The following is a 21,147-nucleotide window of genomic DNA, read 5'->3' on the forward strand; positions in this document are numbered from 1 at the left end:
CTTGGGACAGGGGCTTGAACGAGACAAGACCTAGAGGTCAAGGTATCCAGGCTTGTAAGAATGTTTACACATACACTCCACCCCACACATGGGGAAATTCCTCAAGCATTCCCGTTAGTAGAGAGTCTAAGTCTGAATTTGTTGAAGAGGTAGATGAATTCTTTACACAGGGCGTTGGTGTGTCTGTAGATGTGGCCTGGCATTTCATCATCCTTAGTTATCAGAAATCTGTGTCTGTCACCAAGGGTCTCTGCTGAGGGTGCCTTGTTCCTTCTCGAGACACTGATGAGTGTAGAGGGGGTGGCTTGTTGAACAGATGGAATTACTTTCAGATGAATGAGTTATATAAAAGAATTCCTGTGGCTGCTAAGAACCTTCTCAGGGTAGGTGCAGGCATGCCACACAGGATTTGCTGCTGTTGACTGAAAATTCATCACACAGAGAGAGGGGACAGTTGCGAGAAGATGATCGTAAATTCTCATGCTCCCTGAAGCAGTACGCTTTGAAAGCAGGGCTGGAAGAGATGACCCCAAAGGTTAATTAGTGTCGCAGTGAGATTTTATGACATGCCCTATTTCCTTCCATAGATTGTACCCTGTGGCAAAGGCATGACCTCAGGTCCTGGTGGAAAGTCATCCTGGCTCTTTCACTCTTCCTGGTATGCAGGCGGTTACAGTCCTCAGTTTAGGTACCTTCTCTGAGGAAGGTAATTTGGTGATTCAATTACCGAGCTGTTCCTATAGACAACAGTGGAACCTGGGTTTAATTCTTCTTCTGTTGAAAATTACCAACATACCTTTTCTTCTTTCCCAGGCAATCTTTGAAGTCATATCGTCAGAACATTCCTACTTACTCAGCTTGGAGATCTTGATACGGATGTTTAAAGACTCGAAGGAACTGACTGATACAATGACCAAGACAGAGAGGCATCACCTTTTCTCCAACATTACTGATGTCTGGGAGGCGAGCAAAAAGTAAGTGCTCCTCCGTGTCCCTGTGGCCAGTCTGGGTCAGCACTTACCAGACCACACCTGTGTCCTCTGCCAGTGGGTTAGGGAGCCTCTGGACCACCCAACTGGCTGGTGTCCTTATACCATGAAGTCAATTTTAAGATGTGTTTTGAGTGGCCCATTTAGATGTTTAGCATCTGTGCTTGCTACTTGTCTCAGCAGGGAGCTACCTCGGGTGTTTCTCTGCACCTGCTCTTCCCTTCTCTTCTGTTTACAGGAGCAGGCAGTCTGTTCTCCGCTGTGATACTTGTCTATTTTAGTAAAAAAAAGAGAAGCTTGATCTATGGATGCAATATTTGGGTAGACTCTAACAGTGTTTTTAATTGTTTTTAATTGCTTTGCTCTTGCATCTTCTCACGAGAAGTTAATACCTTTTGTAATACGTTTGCATACATTCAAAACTTAACATTTTCCCACCAGATTTGCTTTTATTCACTTAAATATTTTCAGGTATACACAGATGAAATTATATTGATAATTTCCTCACTGTTAAATAAAGAAAAACATTTCCTTATATAACTACACTTTTCTTTATAATTTTATTCTATTTGATTTTTTTATGTGTGTATAGGTGTGTATGTAATAGGTTCATTTGTTTGAGAATGAAGATGTCACACAAACTTATATGGTAAGGATTCCCTTTATGAATTGCTTGCTGGCCACCTGAAAAGCATCTAGAGCAAACATTCCTTCCTCCTTATGTATGTATCCTACAAAATAGATTATGATTTAATAAGAAAATTAACTTTTTCTCATTTTTTATTTAAATGGTAACATTCTGTGGAAAACGATTCTCCCCTATCCCCTTTCACCTAAGTTTTACAAGACATAACATGTCTGTACTTAAAGGTCTCTCCCTTTTAAAATATACTTTTTTTTTTTTTTGCAAAATATTTATCAAAGTCACCAGATCATGAGTTCTCCAGCAGTTCTCACGGTGCAGAACATGGCGGTGCTGATCCCTCTCAGATTTGTCAGTTCAGTAAGGAGTGCAGAATGCTGGTCTTCTAATCCAGTGTGCTTTGTTCATCTAAGGGAAGTGCACATGTGCCTATTAGTATACAGTGATGACCTTGCTCTGTTGTTGATGTCCAAGTTTTTCTAGTTTTAGTCTAAGTAATCTCTGGCCTTTTTGCTAAGAAGTATTTCAAGATATCAGTTTTATAATTCTTACTCTAGATCTGGAGTTAGCTGCTTTTCTGAAGAACTTTAGAATCATCTGATATCTTAAAAGAATTCAGGAAGTGCTCATTGCTGGATGGTTTTTGACCTTCAGTAGATAACCAAAAACGAAAAAGTCCAAATTTACACCTATAGAACAAGATATACTTTTAAAAAAAGTCTATAAGTATTCTAAGCTTGGCAAAATATGTGCACTAATTATGCAACTTTTATACATTAGTTCAAGCTCTATAAAGCTTACACAGTTTTACAAAACCAAGAAGCCCACCTTCTATCTCTATCCCATCTACCCTGATCCCTTCTTATATCCTTAAATTTTTAAAAATTACTGGGTTTTATTTCAATTATTTTGGGGTAGGGGTGTGGTGTGGGTCAGACGATAATGTACAGGAGTAAGTATTCTTTCACCATGTGAGTTCTGGGAATCGAACCCATGTTGTCAAGGTTGGTGGCAGGTACCCTTAGCTGTTGAGGCATCTTATTACCCTCCTCTCAAAAGTTACTGTTCATCTTTGTCTTTAATATTAGTGTGTGTGTACATATGTATACACATATATATTGTATTGCTTCCCTTAGATACTACAAACATATCCTTACACTTTTCTCAACCTTTCTTTTTTCATATAATGAGATGGTTTAGAGATTGTGCCCTAGTCACTTATTTCTTATCTCTGGCTGTATGGCTCTCCATTAAGAGGCTGAGTTTCGGCTCTTTGATGCAGCCCTCTACCTATGGACATAGACTTTTGTTCATCCTCTCTATTGTAGAGCTTTGCTTCATGCATGTGACTTGTGTCTTAGTTATTTTATCTTTGAAAAATATTTGTAGAGGAATTGCAGTATCAAAGGGTAAACATTTATGCACTTTTGTAACGTATTGCCAAATTCCCCAGAAAATATTTCAACCACCTTGTATTATCATTAAGAATAGATAAGCCCTGGCATCCCTACAGCTTCTCCAGAGGTCTGTCTAATAAGTAAGATGTCTTATCTCAATATAGTTTCAGCATTTCTTCTGAAATTAGTTTTTATTTTTCTAATTAAAGCATTCTAGAACATACTATCGTTCAACTGATACTATGGCGGTTTATTTAGACTATTTTCACTAATGAACATAGAACATTGGAGCCCTGGGTACTAACCACAGCGTTATCGTATACTTTCGTGTTGCTTAACAGTCGGGATAAGATCTCACAATCCATCACTGGGAAGGGATTTTGTCATTGTGAAAAAGTCTAAGATTGGGTGCACTTGCACAGACCTAGACAGTTTGCTACACACCTAAGTGATATGTACATGTGGACGATGCTGGCTGTTTCTCTTAGAGCCATAATGAACAAAACAGAATTAAAGAAGCATAAGAGAAAATAAAACACAGGAAATGTGTGATACAAGAAGCTCCTGCCAGTGTAACAAGGAATAAATATGGCTGTATAAACTTTTCTTCTTTAAGTGAACAGAGTATTAGTTAAGGATAAAAGGATAGCACGGAAAGTTATGAGTCATTGCCTTGATGTTACCATTGTCAAAGGTTTGTACTACTCTGTCCTTATACACCTGGCAGTCCCAAAGGTTTGTTTATACCAGCGTCACCACAAACTTGAGCACAGTGTTGTTCTATGACCACATGGCCACTATGGAATTGTTAGGCACTAGAAAGTTTTTAGTGGCCCACTGCTGACCAACAGGTCACATAGTGCTTGACAATGCACTTTTGTGGGTAACTTGTAACATGCAACATGGCAACCAATCAAAAAAAAAATCTAGGAGTCAAAGTTTCTTGAAAGATTTCTAAACTCAATAGTGTGGGTTTAATTGAGTTATAGATCTATATCAGGAATAATTATGCAATCAATTAAAAGCCTTAAAAGAATGTTTTAAAATATTAAAATTTTCATAATATGTTGTTAATGAATATAAAGTAGATCCAAAGAGGAGGATTTTAGATTGTATTAGGATTTAATTGTTTGAAAGTTATACTTTTTTTAAAAAATATAAGGGACGGAGTATGGTTATAGCTCAGTTGGTAGGGTACGGTCTAGCATGCAGGAGAGCTTGCGTCCATCTGCAGTAATTCATAAACTGGGTATAGTGACTCTTACTCTGAGTCCACAGCTCTTAACAAGAGTTAAGTTTATCACTGATTACCTATTGAACTGGCAGCTACCTTGGTCTACACAAGACTTGTCTCAAACAAAACAAAACAAAAGCAAAAACAAAAACAACAAACCCATAAAGAGTAATTACCTTTGATAGAATTATTGTTTCAACTTTTGTAGTTTCCCTTGTACAATTTGTCCCACACTTACCTTAGTCAGACAAAGAAGCACATAAAAGGAAAAACAGGACATGTGACATGAAATGTATACCAAAAATACAGTAGAGACACTGAGCAAGTTAATGGCAGTATTGAGTTAATCATGAAATGAGTCAGCTTGTGAAATTCTATTTTAATTTTTACCATTTATATAGTTTAAATAGTTCATGAATTTATTAAAAGGTTTTCCTTTATGTAATAGCATATAGTAAATAGCTATTCTGAACATTAATATCTAAATTTTATTTAAAAAATAAAGCTCTGGGGTCCGCAGAGATGGCTCAACAGGTAAGAACACTTGTTGTTCTTGCAGAGGATCAAGATTCAATTCACAGCTGGGCGGTGGTGGCACACGCCTTTAATCCCAGCACTTGGGAGGCAGAGGCAGGCAGATTTCTGAGTTCGAGGCCAGCCTGGTCTACAGAGTGAGTTCCAAGACAGCCTGGGCTATACAGAGAAACCCTGTCTCGAAAAAAAAAAAAAAAAAAAAAAAAAAAAAAAAAGATTCAATTGCCAGCATCCTCATGGTGGTTCATAACCACCCATCAAGTCAGTTCCTGAAGACCCAGCACCCTCTACTGACTTCTGTGTACACATTCAGGAAAACACTCATATACACAAAATAAATTGTTCTAAAACAAAACATAAACAAACAACAAAGAAAGAAAAAACCCTTAACTCTGGAATTTTTAGCTTTTATTAAAGAAATAAAACCAAAAGGACCCTAATTGTTTACATTTCTACTTTGTTTCCAATACAGCACAGTGCTCTGACTTGGACAGCTGCTCAGGTTGGGCGATCAATATTTTAACTGAGCCCCTTCTGTCTGATAACTCTGTGTTATTATTACAGTAACTCCAACTACAGACATTTATGTCATGAAACTGGAAAGTCATTTCATTGGTAGCCTTTTAAAAAACTGAAAGTTCTTAGGAGACTTGCAGAGCTTTTGCGATGTAGCAATGTCTGCTTGATAGACTCCAAGAGTGGCTCCTGGGTGAAGACGTTCATCATGGCACCCATACAAGGATCTCAGTGTAAGAATTTGTAAAACCTCGGTGAATGTGCACTACTGTGCTGATGAGGCCGTGCTGTGCGGATGCAGCAGAGCCATGCCTGTGTGCAGGATTGTTCTTTGATGTAATGAAAAACGATAGCAGCAGGTGATAGCATGGTTAGTGTAGATGGAGGTCAGGACACAGCTGACATCCAGATCGAGAGGGTGGCATCTGGTGCCCTTTATGGCACCTCAGGCTCCTCTGATTTCTAATTAAATGCCAGGAGGCCCTTCCATGTGAGATAGCATTTGCACACAGGCAGCAAGGACAATAACCATTCTGATTTTCAGTGTAAACATAGGCTGCTGTCAGTGTCCCTTTCAGATTCTCTTCTTTGTATTCTAGATGAATACAAAGTATTCATCTCAGTTACCCTTACAGAGCTCTGGGTTATATTACATTTTAGCTGGTGTCTGCCTTGTGGATGCTGGTGTTATGAGGGTGGTGGTGGTGGCTGGTAGAACAACCCCAGGATATTGCTGAGGCATCCCCAAACCTAACACATCTCTGGAAATAGGAATGTTTGGATCACACTAGGGGCCCTGGGCTGATGGGCCATGGGGAGTTTGAAGGAAAGAATGAGAGTAGGTGTCTGGCAAAGAAAGGTTCACGGAGCTCTACTGTTTGCTGAGGAATTTCACACTTAGCATTTGCATAGGGAGCTAAGTGTTGGAGAGCAGGGTAAAATCTGTGTAGATTTTTCTGTGTAGTGGTCAGGGAGGGGAGAGATTTGAGGCAGTTCTCATCACAAAATCAACCATGATAGAACATGATAAAACAGACTCAAAAGACGTTTGGAATATGGATTCCTGAGGATTTGGTGGAAAAGGGGGAAATTTTCGCTTGATTCCCAGGTTTCTGCTTAGCTGATTATGGATGGAGTCTCTATAATGTTGCAATTTAGTGAGGGACATAGACTTCAGTATGGGTGGGATGCGAATATGGAACATGACAAGAAGTGTCTAATTGAAAGGAGGAAACAGACCAGGAGTGGGGGCCCATACCTTAATCCCAGCACTCAGTAGGCAGAGGCAGCAAAATCTTTATGTGTTCCAGCCTGGTCTACATAGTGAGTGAATTCTAAGATAGCTAAGCTACATAGTGAGACCCTGTCCCAGAGAAACAAAATAAAACAAAACAAACAAAAACAAAAAGAAAGAAAAAATGAAAAGAAAGAAAGGAAGGAAGAAAGATGCAAAGAAAGAAAGGAAGAAATGAAGGAATGAAGGAATGAAGGAATGAAGGAAGGGAGGGAGAAGAAACCAGAACTCTGAAGGATCTTGAACACTGGTATAGAATTGAGTTACAAAGGTACTTCCTGCCACTATGGGTTTAAATAACGTATCTGCCTTATAGCAGTGTTTTTTAAAGGGCAATGATGAAACCACTTACCCCAAGACTAATAGGAAATGTGTTTTTGGGTAATCTTGTGACTTGGGAATGTGCCTGGCATTGTCAGCAGATGAGGTCTGAGTAAAACTGTACACATGTGTGTGCCTGCCTTGAAACACATAGATGGATACATATCAGCATTTTGACCCAGAAACATTTGAGGAGCCTGTGTTTATGACAAGTGAACCAGGTATTATAAGAACTCCGTGGTGGGTACCGACCATCAGTCCTTTGGTTCTAGAGAATTAGCATCTAGATAGCATCTCTCTGAGTACTGCAGGCCTGGCAACTGTCCATTCTCTAACCTTTTGTGAAGACCATATGGAGGGAAAACTAGTCTCCTGCTGACTCTGTACATGTTCTCTCCTAGAAAGCAGCACTACTCTCTTGTTTATATAAGCAAGTAGAAGTCTGTGGTGTTAAGTGGTGCCAAGGTGGCTCTGGGCCAGTCTGTGGACAGTCTCTGACTCCCAACCATGGGCCTCCTTACTTAAACCTTAATTGAGCGAAATCTTGCCTCTCTTAAATTTGTGAACTACATGATTCATGGTCCTTTCTCTTTTCATAAGGTCCAAAAGCCTAATCATGAGAAGCGAAAATAGTATTTGCTATATTCTTCCATTTTAAACCAAATATCTTTGTTTCATAAATAGATAACACATATGATATGTGCTTTGCCTGTTTATGTAGTCTGTGTGTCCATTTAGAATAATGCGTATGTAGTTAGTGCTGTGTTAATAGGAAGAAATCTGGACTTAGATCAATTTGGAGTAGAATATATCCAATTCTAATTATTTATGAATTTAAAATACATCCCTGTCAAAGGGTGATACCGTCAGCAAGGGGAATCCATTCATCTGCTCTTTTGTAGCAGCCACCCTGTGTGGTCAGAAGCTATAGGTATGTCTAAGCAAGGGCTAGCTGTGTTAGAAAATTTTCTGCCACGTTAAAATTAGATGATTCTTTGATGTTATATATGCAATGTATTTTTACCTCCAGTGTTGTGCTTTTATCTCAGTATTATATCCTGTTAGCAATATTGTTGCTGTTATTTGCACCCAATGAAATAGTTAGTAGGAGAGCTTAGAAAAGTACTTCAGATTTCTCTGAAAAGCCACATGAAGTAAAACTATGCCTGTCTCCTGCAGAGTACAGTCAGAGTGGCCTTCAGTGTGCTTTTGTGTCCTGAGGAGGTGAGTTTGTTCCTGGCATGTGATGAGCAGCTAATCCAAACTTTTCCAGTTCCTGCTTTGTTTGGGGAGTAAGCTATGATAATGGTAAACAATACTTACCTCACTTGAGTGTTCATCTTAATCAGGTCATATTAAAATTGATATATCAAGGGACATTAAATACTATTGTAAGTAATATGCCTTATGAAATTGCTTAATAGTACCCGAAATGGCATTTTGTCCAAATACTGGCAAAGCCTATGTGCAATGTGAAATATGTTTTCTATTTGATTTTAAAATTCTAAACTTGAGTGCATTTACCAAATAACAGTAAACCTCCTGAAGCCTTTAATGGCATTAATATTAACAATTTACCCTCTTAACTGATTCAGTTAACAGCTAACGTCTAAAAGAAAAGCATATTAAATGTAACTAGGCCAGAGAATACAAAACTCTTTAGGTCCAGAGACCTGTTTAGTTTTTGCCCTGAAGTAATAGCTCTTCTGGTGTTTCTTGTTAGCAAATGTTCTTTCTTTATTCGACGTGTAATATAATTCACCCCAGATTCTTTGGAAAGTAAACCCACTGCCTTACTTGCCTTTATTAAGCAGAGAAACTTTTTTTTTCCATTTTCCTTTTTTCTTTTTTTTCTAAAACAAGTTGTCTTTTTCAGTTGACACTTCTCAGACAAAAATATAGAAGCCACTCCTTATGACATTTGTTGGCTTTTTCTTCACCTGGAGATAGATGTCCAATGAGTTTATCTCAAAGTCTCTGCAAGTCTCTTATACAAATGTGTGCGAGTGACAACAGAAGAAATAAGCAGTAATCTCCAGCAGAAAAATAAGGGCTACTGATGTCTGCACAGATGCAGTTCTTTTAGTTGATGCAGAAGCACAGTGGATGAGCCGGGGGACGCTGCGTGTTAGATATGGGTAACTGGAGACTCTTATTCATTCTGAAATCCTGGCGAAGATGATGTGGGCCATCAAACTGTAGACTCGCGAGGATGGGCACCAGCAGTAGTATTTTGAAACCTCGAAAACCAAGCTAGATGCTCAGTAACTATTTTAGTTAACTCAAAACTATAAGTTGAAATTGACAGTAAAGGAAGCCAGACCTAAAGCCAGAATCGTATTCAGAGGCCCATTTAATAGGCTTTTCTCTGAAAAGGACAGCAGTTGGTGAAATTGAGGTGAAGATATGAGTTACTCCTGAGGACTTCATAAAAAACCAAGAACTAGTCAGACTCTGGACCCTGTCTTCAATTCTACATATCTGGACGATGCCCCTCTAGACCCCCAAACAAGGGACAAAACAGTTGCACACTGCGATGGGTGACACAGGCCCAGGTGCAGACCTAGAATCTGTGACACTGGATACTCGGAACATTTTACTCTTGCTCTTCTTCTAGGGCACTTCTAGCCAGATACCTGTACCCTTTGCCCCCCCCTTTGTCAAATAGCTATTATCATAGTATAAGTTTGATAGCATTTTACACACTGCATCAGTAGTATTTGTCTTCAAAAACGCTGTTGCTATTGTCAGCATGTGCAGGAAGCAACACACTGAAATTATAGTTCCTTCATGTAACCCTCAAGTTTCACAGATGCATTCATTTAAGGAACATGTTAGGCAGGAATTTACTGATTCTAAATCGTAGGGTTTATTTTTTTCCCCTCTTTTATGAGAAAAACTCTATCCTGTAAATTGTTTTGATAATTAAAAAATGCATGCAAAGTCTTTAACACAACATGATGTAAACAATCATATAAGAATTCTCCTTCAAGTATTTAGAAATACTTGAAAGCGTTTTTTTTTGTAAGGGTAGGAGGAACGTGTATGTATGTGTGGGGCCATGCATGCCACAGCCAATGCGTGGAGGACAGAAAACGTCTTGTGGGAGTCTGTTCTATCCTTCCACTATGTGGGTTCAAGGGATGGAACTCAGATCTTCAGTCTTGGACACAAGCATCTTTCCTCATGGTGGTATCCGAAATATGTCTGGATTTTCTGTTTTGAACTTTTGTTTTTAATTTTCTAATTACCTCTGCCAGCATTGAAGAAAAATGCTAAAGAGCAGCCTTAAAGTAGAGTCCTCTGAATGAGAGAACCTCAGCTGAGGAGCTGCCTCCAGGTCTGTGGGATATTTTCTTGATTAATAATTGATATGAGAGGGCCCAGCCTGCTGTGGTCCCAGGGTAGAGTTGTGTCAGAACAGACTGAGCAAGCTAGAAAGCAGTGTTCCTTCATGGCCTCTGCGTCAGCTCCTGTCCTCAGATTCCTGCCCTGACTGCCTTCAGTGATAGACTGTGATATGGATGTGTAAGCCAAAGAACCCTTTCTTTCCCTAAGCTGGCTTGGTCAGTGTTTTATCACAGCATCAGTGATGTGAACTAGAAGATTAGGTGGGCCACAGCATATTATACCATTTTAGCAATCCTCTTTATTTTGACATTGATTGAAGTCAAAGTCAAAGCAAATGAAGGCTACTATACTCATAGGGAATATATTAGTTAGGACTCAGTAACTGAAATCTGAGTGATTTATTCTCCTTCAGGCTGATGTTTCCCATTTAAGTGGTAAGGTCTTCACATCAGTGTTTGGCAAAGGCCCTAGCACGCTACAACTGCAGGAGGCCTTTGGGACGACTACAATCCCCCTGCTGCAACTTTATGCATTACCTGCACAAGCTCCAAGAGCCCATGAGTTCTCAGTTGTTGCATAGAGATTTAAGTTTCGATACAGAGCCCAGTTGGAGTCCACTACACTGTGGTCAATGTGATCAACTTTAAACTAGAGTAGAGATCTATGGAAAGAGAAACAATGACTGGGGCTTGGTTGCAGTATCTCATCTGCCTTGCATTTGCAGCTGTGGATTTTAAACCATTTCATGGATTTTTTTTTTTTTGACTCTGCCAGTGTGAGTAAAACAAGCAAGACCACCCAGTTTACTCTTGGCAGTGGAAAAGATCTTAATGTAAACTTGACAATCTAGCCAAGTTAAATCTAGCCCTTGGTTTAAGTGCAAGAAGGGTGGTTGATAAACGAGGTTACAGAGGCAAGCTGTTGTGAGTGTTCTGTTTGCTGCCAACTGTTGTGCATTCATTTTTAGCATCTGAACATGAGTCTCCTCTATTTCCAATACCTGTCATTTCACCTGACTTTTTCGTATTCTATCAAGTGCCATCATTTTACATATCTGAGTAGACATATTGAGCCAAAGTAATTATGTGAATCTACTTAAAACTCACTGCTTAAGTGAGATTAAAATAAATGAGGTTTTGGATTTTTCAGGTGTATTTACCTTGGACAGTCTATCAAAGATACACGTGTGATGCACGCAAGAAGAGTTCAGGCTAAAAAAACTAAATTTCAACGTGAGGTGCTAGCAAGCACACATATACATACGCACACACAGTGTCTATACGCACACATATGCAAACACAGTGTACCCACATATATGCATATACAGTGTATATACATACACATGCACATGCATGGAAAGTTGCTATGATTTATTCTTTTCGGTGCGCATCCTCTAATGGAGTCAAAATTGTAAATGCTTTTCTTATATCTGAATAGCTGTGACCTCCTCAAGCATGGAGGCCTTACAAACCAAGGCATCACATGCTCCGAGATACGCTGTTCTCATGTCCATGGTTGCCAGTGTAAGCAAGGACGATGGTCTGGTGTCTTTACTGTAAGCTGCCTCTGAATGTACCCTGTATGTACCCTATCCCTAACCCCCTCATTGCATTGCGGTTACATAATCTACAAATAAGCTAATAGATCATACGCTTTGCTGGCAGTTCATAATTCATTGTATTAAGTGAGTTGAGGAAGAAAGGGAACCTGTACATTTGGAAAGTGGGGACTTATTTCAGATTTATAATTTTCTGATACTCAGTATAAGAAATATATTTCCAAAATAAACTTATGTTTTAAAAAATTGAATGCCTCCCAAGATTTAAATGAAAGAATTCTTTAACTCTTAAGTGGTAATGTAAATATTGAGCAATCTGTCGTCAAATTTTATTTCAGTTTTTTTTTTCAAGGCCTCAACTTTGTGTAAAAAGCCCTGAAAAATACATTTTCCCTTAAAAATTTAAGAATTCATTTTCTGTATTCTAAAAAGAGAGATGAATAATAGCTTAAATGTCAACTCGGTATATTTTTACCATTCTGTACAATGTTTTCAGACTATGGATTAAATCATTGTATGTCTAGAATATTCTGAGGCGCTCATGTGCTTAGTGAGTGGTGATAGGTAAAGGAGCTCACATGTTTAGCCAACAGTGTTAGGTATAGTTCTTAACAGAGACTTTATCTACACAGTGTTTTCTTTGGATTTCAAAAAGGTTTCGGGAAATGACTTGGGCTTTGAAAAAAATATTGTGGAAAAGTTCCATGGAAATGTCAAGATTGGCTCAGATTGACCCTGTCACTTGTGGGGGATTCAGACAAAGGTCTCCTTGTGACTAGCAAACTGCCTTTGTATTGGGAGTTCATTGGAATGTCTTTTCTGCAGAGGAGACCCATCTGGAGAAGCAGAGCAGGGCACAATAGCAGGGTTTGTGCTCGCCTGCAGGCTGCAGAAGGGTCCCGCTTCTCTGCATCGTGTGTGCACTCGGGGAGCATTTACTCATACGAATACAAGCCTGCACTTGTGTAGTAGCCTGCACTTGAGCAGTGTGCTGGAAGTCGCCTTCCAGGTTGTCTTCAGTTACCCATCTTGCAAGCTGAAATTCTATCTGACTCCATTTTATTAAGAAAAAGCCAAAAATTCAAAAAAAAAAAAAAACGAAAACACCAAAACCCAACAACACATGCACACACACTCCAAACCAACCAATCAACCAAACGTACCTCCTCCCGCTCAGCCCAACTTTATTAGGTCAGTAAATTACTTTCTTAGATTTTTCTGACAGTCGGGTCTTTGAGGAGGAATAATTTTTAGCCTCCTGGTCACATAGCAGTCATCTTTAGACTCTAGAGCAGCTGATACTTTGGGGCAGGTTCTAAGAAGTACTCATTCTGAGGAAGGGTTGGTCTGCCTCCGTCGTGCTCCACCACCCCTGGCTTTGGACCTTTGCTTACCCCTCTATCCTTTTCCACGTTCCTGGACAACATCTGGTTTCTGGGTATACTACTACGAGAGTGATGAACATGGAGCTAGCTATTTGCACCTAGCATCCTTACTACCTTATTCATAGAGTCACAGTTGGAGAGCTATCTTAGTCCTGTTTCTGGACCACATGACTTCTATTCTTGAAGAATATTATTATTATGATTTAAAAATCTCTCCCCTTACAAGCTGCTGATCAAAACATATGAAAAAAATCACATTTTTTTCTTCTGCATTCTTTAGGGATTTTCAGTAGAGAAACACTTGACTTTGCCTATTTTATTTCAGCTTTCTAGGCTTGAACTAATTTATAACTTTGAAGACTGGCTTTTGTTGATCATAGTTCTTTTCCTGATAACGGAGTGAGGAATCTCAGTCTCATCCTTGGGCTGGTCACTTCCGACCTCTTCCTACCAGCTGCTTAGTGAGCTTCTCCCCTCAGTAAAGGGCTGATGCTTATCAGAATAATTTCCAGGATCCAAAACAGTGGCTTTCTCGTCTTTACTGAAGCAACGTTATCACCAGTTCCAACCAAAGAATTCTGTGTTACTGCCTGTGCCTTTCTCGGTTGTAAATTCTTCCGGTGGTATGTGGGTCAGAACAGTGAGCCTCACAGAGATGGGATTGGCAATCTTTACCCAAGGCTCAGCTGTATGTCTTCTATTAGACTCTGAAAGTGGTGAAAGCCTTGGAGATATCTTGAAAGGTAGAGCTATACGTATCGCAATGATACTTTTAAACTTTGGGATTAGTTGCAGAAAGTAAATGATCAAAAGCAGTGGTTATCAACCTTTCTAATGCTGTGACTCTCTACAGTTCCTCTTGCTGTAGTGGCCCCCAACCATAAAATTATTCCATTGCTACTTCCTAACTGTAATTTTGCTACTGCTATGAATCATAATGTAAATATCTGATAGGAGACCAAGGGGTCATAACCCACAGGTTGAGAACCAATGTTCTAATAGGAGATGAGTCTAAAATTATTTTTTGAGAGTAAACACTAAAGTTATAAAAGAAACAGGTGGAAAGAGGGCTTGTATAAGCAAATCTGAGGGCTTTGCACCATTTTTGAGGAAAATATAGCATAATATTTTGATAATTTTAGTTAATGGGTTTGTTTTAAAGGGCCTGACATGTAGGCAAAGTCTAAATTCATGAAAGTATGCCCCATCCAGAATTGCTTCTGACCCAGTTCTGGTGTCTGCATTTCTCTTGGTAGCTGTGTGCCCCTCCTTGGGGGCTGGCTCAGCATTTCCGCATCTGGAGGAAGTTACTCTTGATTTACAACTCCAGGAAACCGTGGTTTGGGGGGTCTGCCTTCTACCCCTTAAAATAATAATTGTATACATGAAACATTCAAATGCTATTGGAGACTATGCTGTGCAAATAAGTCCCCCATAAAACAGCTTTGGTTATAGCTTCCAGAGGAACACAGGCAGAGTTTAAGTACAGATGCTGTGACTTTTCTATTAGTCTGTCAAATAGCCAGAGTTTTCAGTGAGAAATAACACTCTTGTATTCTTTCCTCCCTTCCCCGGCTCTCCAAATATGCTGGCACTTTCTTTATTTTCTTCTCCTTAGGAACTGTGTGTGTGTGTGTGTGTGTGTGTATGTGTGTGTGTGTGTGTGTGTGTGTGTGTGTGTGTGTGTGTGACAGAGACAAGGCAGAGACAGAAAAACAGAGAGGAAGTGACAGAGATACACAGAGAGAGAGGGAGAAGGAGGGAGGGAGGGAGGGAGGGAGGGAGGGAGGGAGAGAGGGAGGGAGAGAGGGAGGGAGAGAAAACGTAAAATGGTGTATATATGAATGTCAAAGAACAGGCAACTTTGTGAAGTCAGTTCTCTCCTTCCAGCTTTACATGGGGTCAGAGGGATTGAACGCAGATCTCAGACCTGCACAGTTAGTGGCAAGTGCCTTTTCTTATTGAACTATCTTATTGGCCCATTGTAGGAACTTATAACGAATATACATCGATAATACTAATTTTTGTGACTATAGGACTCTTTTAAGCAACATATATTTTCTTTGAAAACCTATTTAGGCTATGAGGGTGTTTGTTTACAGTTTGTTTGTTTGTTTGATTTGTTTCTAGAATACCTTTGAGCTCAGGCCCTAGAAATATAATAGAAAACATAACAGACCAAAATGCCCACTCTGTGACTTGGTAAGATAAACATTCATGGAAGAGATTCCGGAGAAGCTTCTCACAGTTCGAGCTTCACCTGGTGCAGAGAACCAGGAGGTGGCCTTCCTTATCTCATAGCTACTGTTTCTGCTGTTGTTACTCAGGAGACTGAAAACATAATGAATGCCTTCACCTATCTAGAAATACTGTACTCGTTAGTAGTTGCTAATTGTTTATATTTTTAAAAAACTTCATGAAAATCAGACAATGAACATGTGGAACAGAGTGTACTTAATAAAACAACAGTTTTATGCTGCAAATAATTTATTTAGCAACAGTATGAAGATATATTATTCAAAGAAATCCCAAGCCTGAGTCATGCATGCTTCAATTCAAACTATGAAACCTATATCTAGTGTGAATGCATAGTTTTTCAAGCATTTCCCTGTCTCTGGAGGGTTTATACATTTTGAGGGTTTGGTAATGGGCAGTGGATACAACTTAAGGAAAAGCCGTCTGGCTCATGCAAGCTCACGAAAATATCCCTTTACATCATGTCTGCAGGGAATGCTTTGTTTTGTTACAGTTTCTGTAAGTCCAGATTTCGCCTTATTTTTAAAATACTCAGTTAACTTATTTGAAACTGGAAGTGTAAACTGTGATCCAGCTGTATGTGCAGTAGCCTCACAAAGCTGCGTTGTTAGTTTCGTTCACAGAATAAACCACCTGGCACATACCTCATTTGGTTTTTACTGTATTTTGTGATTAACCTTTTTCATACACACGTTTCCAGCTGTTTGAAGTTGAACAAGACAGCACTCCATCCATACTAACAATTTCTCATTGTTGTGGCAAAGGGCAACTTATAAGGACAGGTTTATTGTGGTTGGTCTGAGGGTACAGTCCGCCATGGCCGGGAGAGCATGATGACATCCATGGCGACAGGTTTAAGTGGCTGAGACTCCTCACTTCTGGGTGGACCAGGGAGCGGAGAGAGATGAATGCTGGTCCTTGGCCTTTGGCTGGCTTTCTCCATTTTTTTTTAAATTTTTTTATTTTTTTAGTTCAGTGGAAGACCCAGCTCATGAAGTAGTGCTGTTCATTCAGGGTAGATCTTCTCTCCTAGTTCATTCTCTCAAAAAACACTTGCACTTAGGGTGCTCCTTACAAATGAGCTTTGATGCTTACAGTCAAAACCAACATCTACTGTCCTGTCCTTAACTAGGGTCCTTCCTCTGAGTTGGTTACATTTTTGGCTTTTTTTTTTTTTGCATCTTTATGTTTCAGTTGTGACTTCTTCTACTTAAAATAGTCTCAGAGCAGCAGGCTGGGGTGATGTCAAGTATGTGGTATTCCATAGCATCAAGACTGTGATACTCTTTTGGAGAAAATGTGTGCATTAGATAAATTTACTTGTTTTAAGTTGCAGTTTTAATGATTTAGGCATGAGTTGAATGCCAGAAAATCAGCATATTCATATAATTATAACTGAAGTTACAGTTGTATTAGTATAAGTTTGTATTAAAGAATCACATATAAATTATAAATATGCAAATTATTTGATGGAAGTACTGTGGCTATAGGCTTCTAGAAGCTTAACCCAGGATTTTACTGGCAGCCGGTTTTGTCAGTATTCACTCACCCAGTGTTTGTAGCAACTTCGTAGAACATAAATACTGGATATTGAGAACCTTCAACAGATGCAAAACCAGAAGTGTCCCACTGCTTGCTGGTACTACATGGCTTTATTTCTTTTTATTGTTTCATTATATCTTAGGGCAAAATAACTTAGTTTAGATGCAATGAAAAGGGAAACAATACCCTAGTGGTGAAGTAACTCTAGGACTATTAAGAACTCTAATTACTTTTTAGTTGCTTGTTTTAAACATTCTATAGGCTGACAATTAGAATGTTGCCCATGGTGTCTTAACAGCTTAGCTTGGTGGCTAAACCCACTCTGGGGCTGCCCAGTTCCAGTCTCTGTTGCACCTCCTGTCCTGTGTGGCTATCTGTGGACAAGCTGCCAGGCATCCTTGGCATTCATGTATGTTAACTAAGGAAGATGAAAGCAGAACTCAGTTTTTCAGGTTTTGTAATAATTCCTTAGTCACATGGGAAGCAGTCAGCGAAACAAGGCCTTTGTTCATACCAGTTTTCACGTAGATTCTGAAGCCAAAACTAACAATTGAGAAATTGTTATTATAGCATAGCTTATGTATCAGAATATAGTGTGTTCGGCCAGGTGCTATTGATGTCTTTTCATATTTGAAGAAAATGTATCAACAAGGTTTCTGTGGACTCTTTGCCGTAGTCCCTTGAAGACTGATTATGTTTCTACCGTGGAGTTTTGCCAGAATGATATAAATAATTGAACTTAGCTTCTGATGTAGTTTATTCTGGCTCAGATTATGAATATACATTGACAAGATTTTTCTGCTGATAATAGTTCATCAGTACCAAATTAAGATTATGAAGAAATGGCCAGGCCCTCTTTCTCTTACATTTAACTTGCATTTCTAATTGAACTGTAAATGTCCCCTAATTATTTAGATGACATACAGGGCAATCAATTACTGAAAATTACAAACTTCAAAGCCTTTCTAATGAAAGACAAATAACTTACACTTATACATCTGTCAAAATGTGATGGTAATTGCAGTAATTAATTCTTGCTTACAGTAAAAATAACACTTTAGATATTAGTGAAGGATTTGCTCCCACTTATGTTAATGAGAGAAGTCCTTTAGGTCTGGGGACAGACTGATTGACATATATGAGACTGTTTTCGATGAACAAGGTGTTGCTTTTCTTCATAACTAAGTAGAAAGTGGAAGTTGCAAATGAGCATCTGCTTTTTGCCCCACTCAGAATTGGCACTTACAGGTTGCTGCCAGGCAGGAGTGAAAGCCTAAGGAGGTCCTAATAACTAAACTTGCTTCTAAATTGGAGGATCGAAAGAGATTTCCATAATTGTTTTGGGTTCAATGGAAGTTCTTCACTATATGCCTAGTCGTTTGATGATAACAGTGTCAGCCGACATTTATGTCGGTCAGTGTGGGGCATACTGGGCTAAGTTCTTGTTTTTTTTAAGTTTCCAAACCTCATCATCACCTGCAGATGTGGTGATATCTTTTTTAGAAGACGAGAAGCAGAGATTAAATTAATAGTATTCAAGTATTAAGACCAGCATTCAGACCAATGTTTGAGGCAAGCTTGCCTTCTGCAGGCAGCCAGAGAGGCAGCTAGCTAGGCTTGTGGCTGAGGAAGTCAGGATGGGTGTCAGATGAAGTAGAGTGGCAAGGGATCATCAGAGCCTGATGTGTGAGAGCTTCACCATCTTTCCATGGTGACCTCTATATTGGCAAGTACATTTCAGGGAAATTGGGAAATCTGGGTGTCTACGTATATTCTTCATTTTTAATGTAGGAAGATAAGCAAGTAACATGTGTCTGCCTACAGCTTGAGTCCTGCCAGGGGTTACTAGCCCTGTTGAATGTTATGTTGGTATCAGTTATTCTGATAAGTGGGTAGAACCCATATCTGTGTTCAGTCACACTCTGAAAGGTCTTTAGAGAGCCTCAGGGCAACCTCAGCTAGAGGTGGAAGGAAAAAGGAAAATGTATTTTAAAGTAGTAGGGTGAATGCTGCTATTGAGATTTAGAGAAATTAAGCACAAATACTTTCAAGTATACTTAGCTTTAATATTATATAATTTGAGACACAAGCTAAATATAGCTGTGTGATTTTCAATGATAAAACATTTTTATCTTCCTTTATTTCCTCTCTTGGATCATATAGGATAGACAACTTTGAGGAATACTTCTCAGGCAAATTTTATTTATGTATACGGTATAGCAGCTAACATCTGAGGTATGCATATATGTATCTTTTTGTGTATATGTGTACATATGTATACCCATACTCTTTTCCTGATTAAAATGAGTTGGCCTATTAAGAACAAAAATAATTACAAACTCCTGAAAATTAATGAATTGGAAAACACATAGAGAAGGCACTGGGTGTAGAGGAGTGTGAGTGTAGTCTCAGCACTCAAGAGGCTGAAGCAGCAGGGGCATTAAATCCAGGATGAAGAGTGAAGCAAAAAAGCTTTGTTTATACAAACAAACAAGTAAAGAAATAAATAAAGCCTTGAGTAAACACTGAAAAGAAGGTGATGGCAGAGATGCCATTTTCAGATTGAATCCCCTGGTCCTAAATGCAGCCAGGCTGCTTCAGCCTTGCTATGTTTTATCAGTGGGCACATCCTTCCAATGATGCTTTTATCCTCTGTTCCCTTAGAGCACCAGTCTGTGTTGTAGAGTAGAAGTCAAGTCTGGGTTTTGAGTGTCTAAGGCAAGGCGACATAGGCAGGCATCCCCTTCTTCTTGTTTTAAGGCTTCTGGAGACACTAGTGACTTCAGGGTAGACCTCTGCCCCTGCCCTTGCAGCTTACATTTAATCAGTGCTGGGGAGGTAGCTCTACAATCAGACTGATCATCTAGACAATGCATAGGAAGATTCGTAGGGTGACATGTAGGACAGACAGCAGATGTTGCTGGAAAGAAGCAGGTATTCTGCTCTCCTTTCACCTAAAACATGATTGTTTTATGGGCCAGAGCGATGGATCCGTGTTTAAAAGCAAGTGACTGGAGTTTGATTCCCAGCACCATTGTGACTGACAATCCTCTGTATTTCCAGTCCCCACAATAATCCGATGCCTCTTCTGTCCTCTACGGGCACTGCATGTACACGGGGCACATACATGCAGGCGAAACACCCACACACATAAAATAAGAGCAAATAATTTGAAACTTTAATAGTTTCATTGATTTTCTACAGAAATTAAATCTTCCTCTTTTTATTTTTCTCACATAAATCTTTAAATTAGCTTTTGAAAAAAAGTTCCCCAAGGAATTAATTTACAGAAACCTGGAGAATTTTAAAAGAAAACAACTTTTATGAAATTATGTTTTTCAAAATCTGAAATCCTTAAAATTTCTAGCTAAGGCAACTGGTTTTCATGGCTGGTGCCTAGCCTTGATGAGGAGACTTTGCTCTGTAGTTGAAAAAGTCTTTAATCCTCTACCCCTAGCACCTCAGAAAAAGATTCCCAATCTACATTTTGCTTTGTTTTGTCTTATTCTGTTTAGTTTGAGAAAGGAAAAAAAAAAACAGTGAATGATTTGTTTTTTTGTTTTTTTGTTTTTTTTGGTTTTTCTTTTCTTTTTTTCTCTTTTTTTGGATTCTAAGGAAATCATTTTGAAATGATACTGTTTAATAGCAGGAGATGCAAAAATCCACATGGAAAATAAAACAGTGTACAAGATATAGTTTATCAGGTACAATTGTGTTAGTTAAAGTTCACGCTGGCTGTGGTAGCATAGGTTCCAAGATATGTTCAGAATCTTATGCTTGAGAGATGGAAGAGCTGCCAGCACCTGCAGCCTTTACACATGCTAGCAGGAACTGAATGTTCCTGTTCCTTCCCTCACCCAGGTGTACCTACCTCTCTCCCTCCTGAAAAGCTTTAGGGCAGCCCTCCCAAGTAAATGCCCTTAGGTAGCTTCTTTGATCTTTCTCCAGTTCTTACTAAAAGCTGGGACCAGCTCTGCAGAGAGTGGGAATAGAGGCATGCACTGGGAGTTTTTTGTAGAAAAGGGAACAAATGCAAAGCGTGTGTTTGTTGTGAGGAGGGGTCTACATCCAGATAAGTTTTCTTTCTTCCTTCCTTCCTTCCTTCCTTCCTTCCTTCCTTCCTTCCT

General features: G+C 39.2%; 1 protein-coding gene across 1 annotated transcript in view; it reads left to right on the forward strand.

Moving 5' to 3' along the window:
- Arhgef26 (Rho guanine nucleotide exchange factor 26) overlaps nt 1-21,147 on the forward strand; it is a 108,707-nt gene that overhangs the window by 28,724 nt on the left and 58,836 nt on the right. The window contains exon 5 of the mRNA XM_028763587.1: nt 814-974. Within this exon, the coding sequence (XP_028619420.1) occupies nt 814-974 (161 nt within the window). The remainder of the gene's footprint in view (nt 1-813; nt 975-21,147) is intronic.

Source organism: Grammomys surdaster, unplaced genomic scaffold (assembly GCF_004785775.1).
Source record: "Grammomys surdaster isolate TR1022 unplaced genomic scaffold, NIH_TR_1.0 139, whole genome shotgun sequence".
NCBI lineage: Eukaryota > Metazoa > Chordata > Mammalia > Rodentia > Muridae > Grammomys > Grammomys surdaster.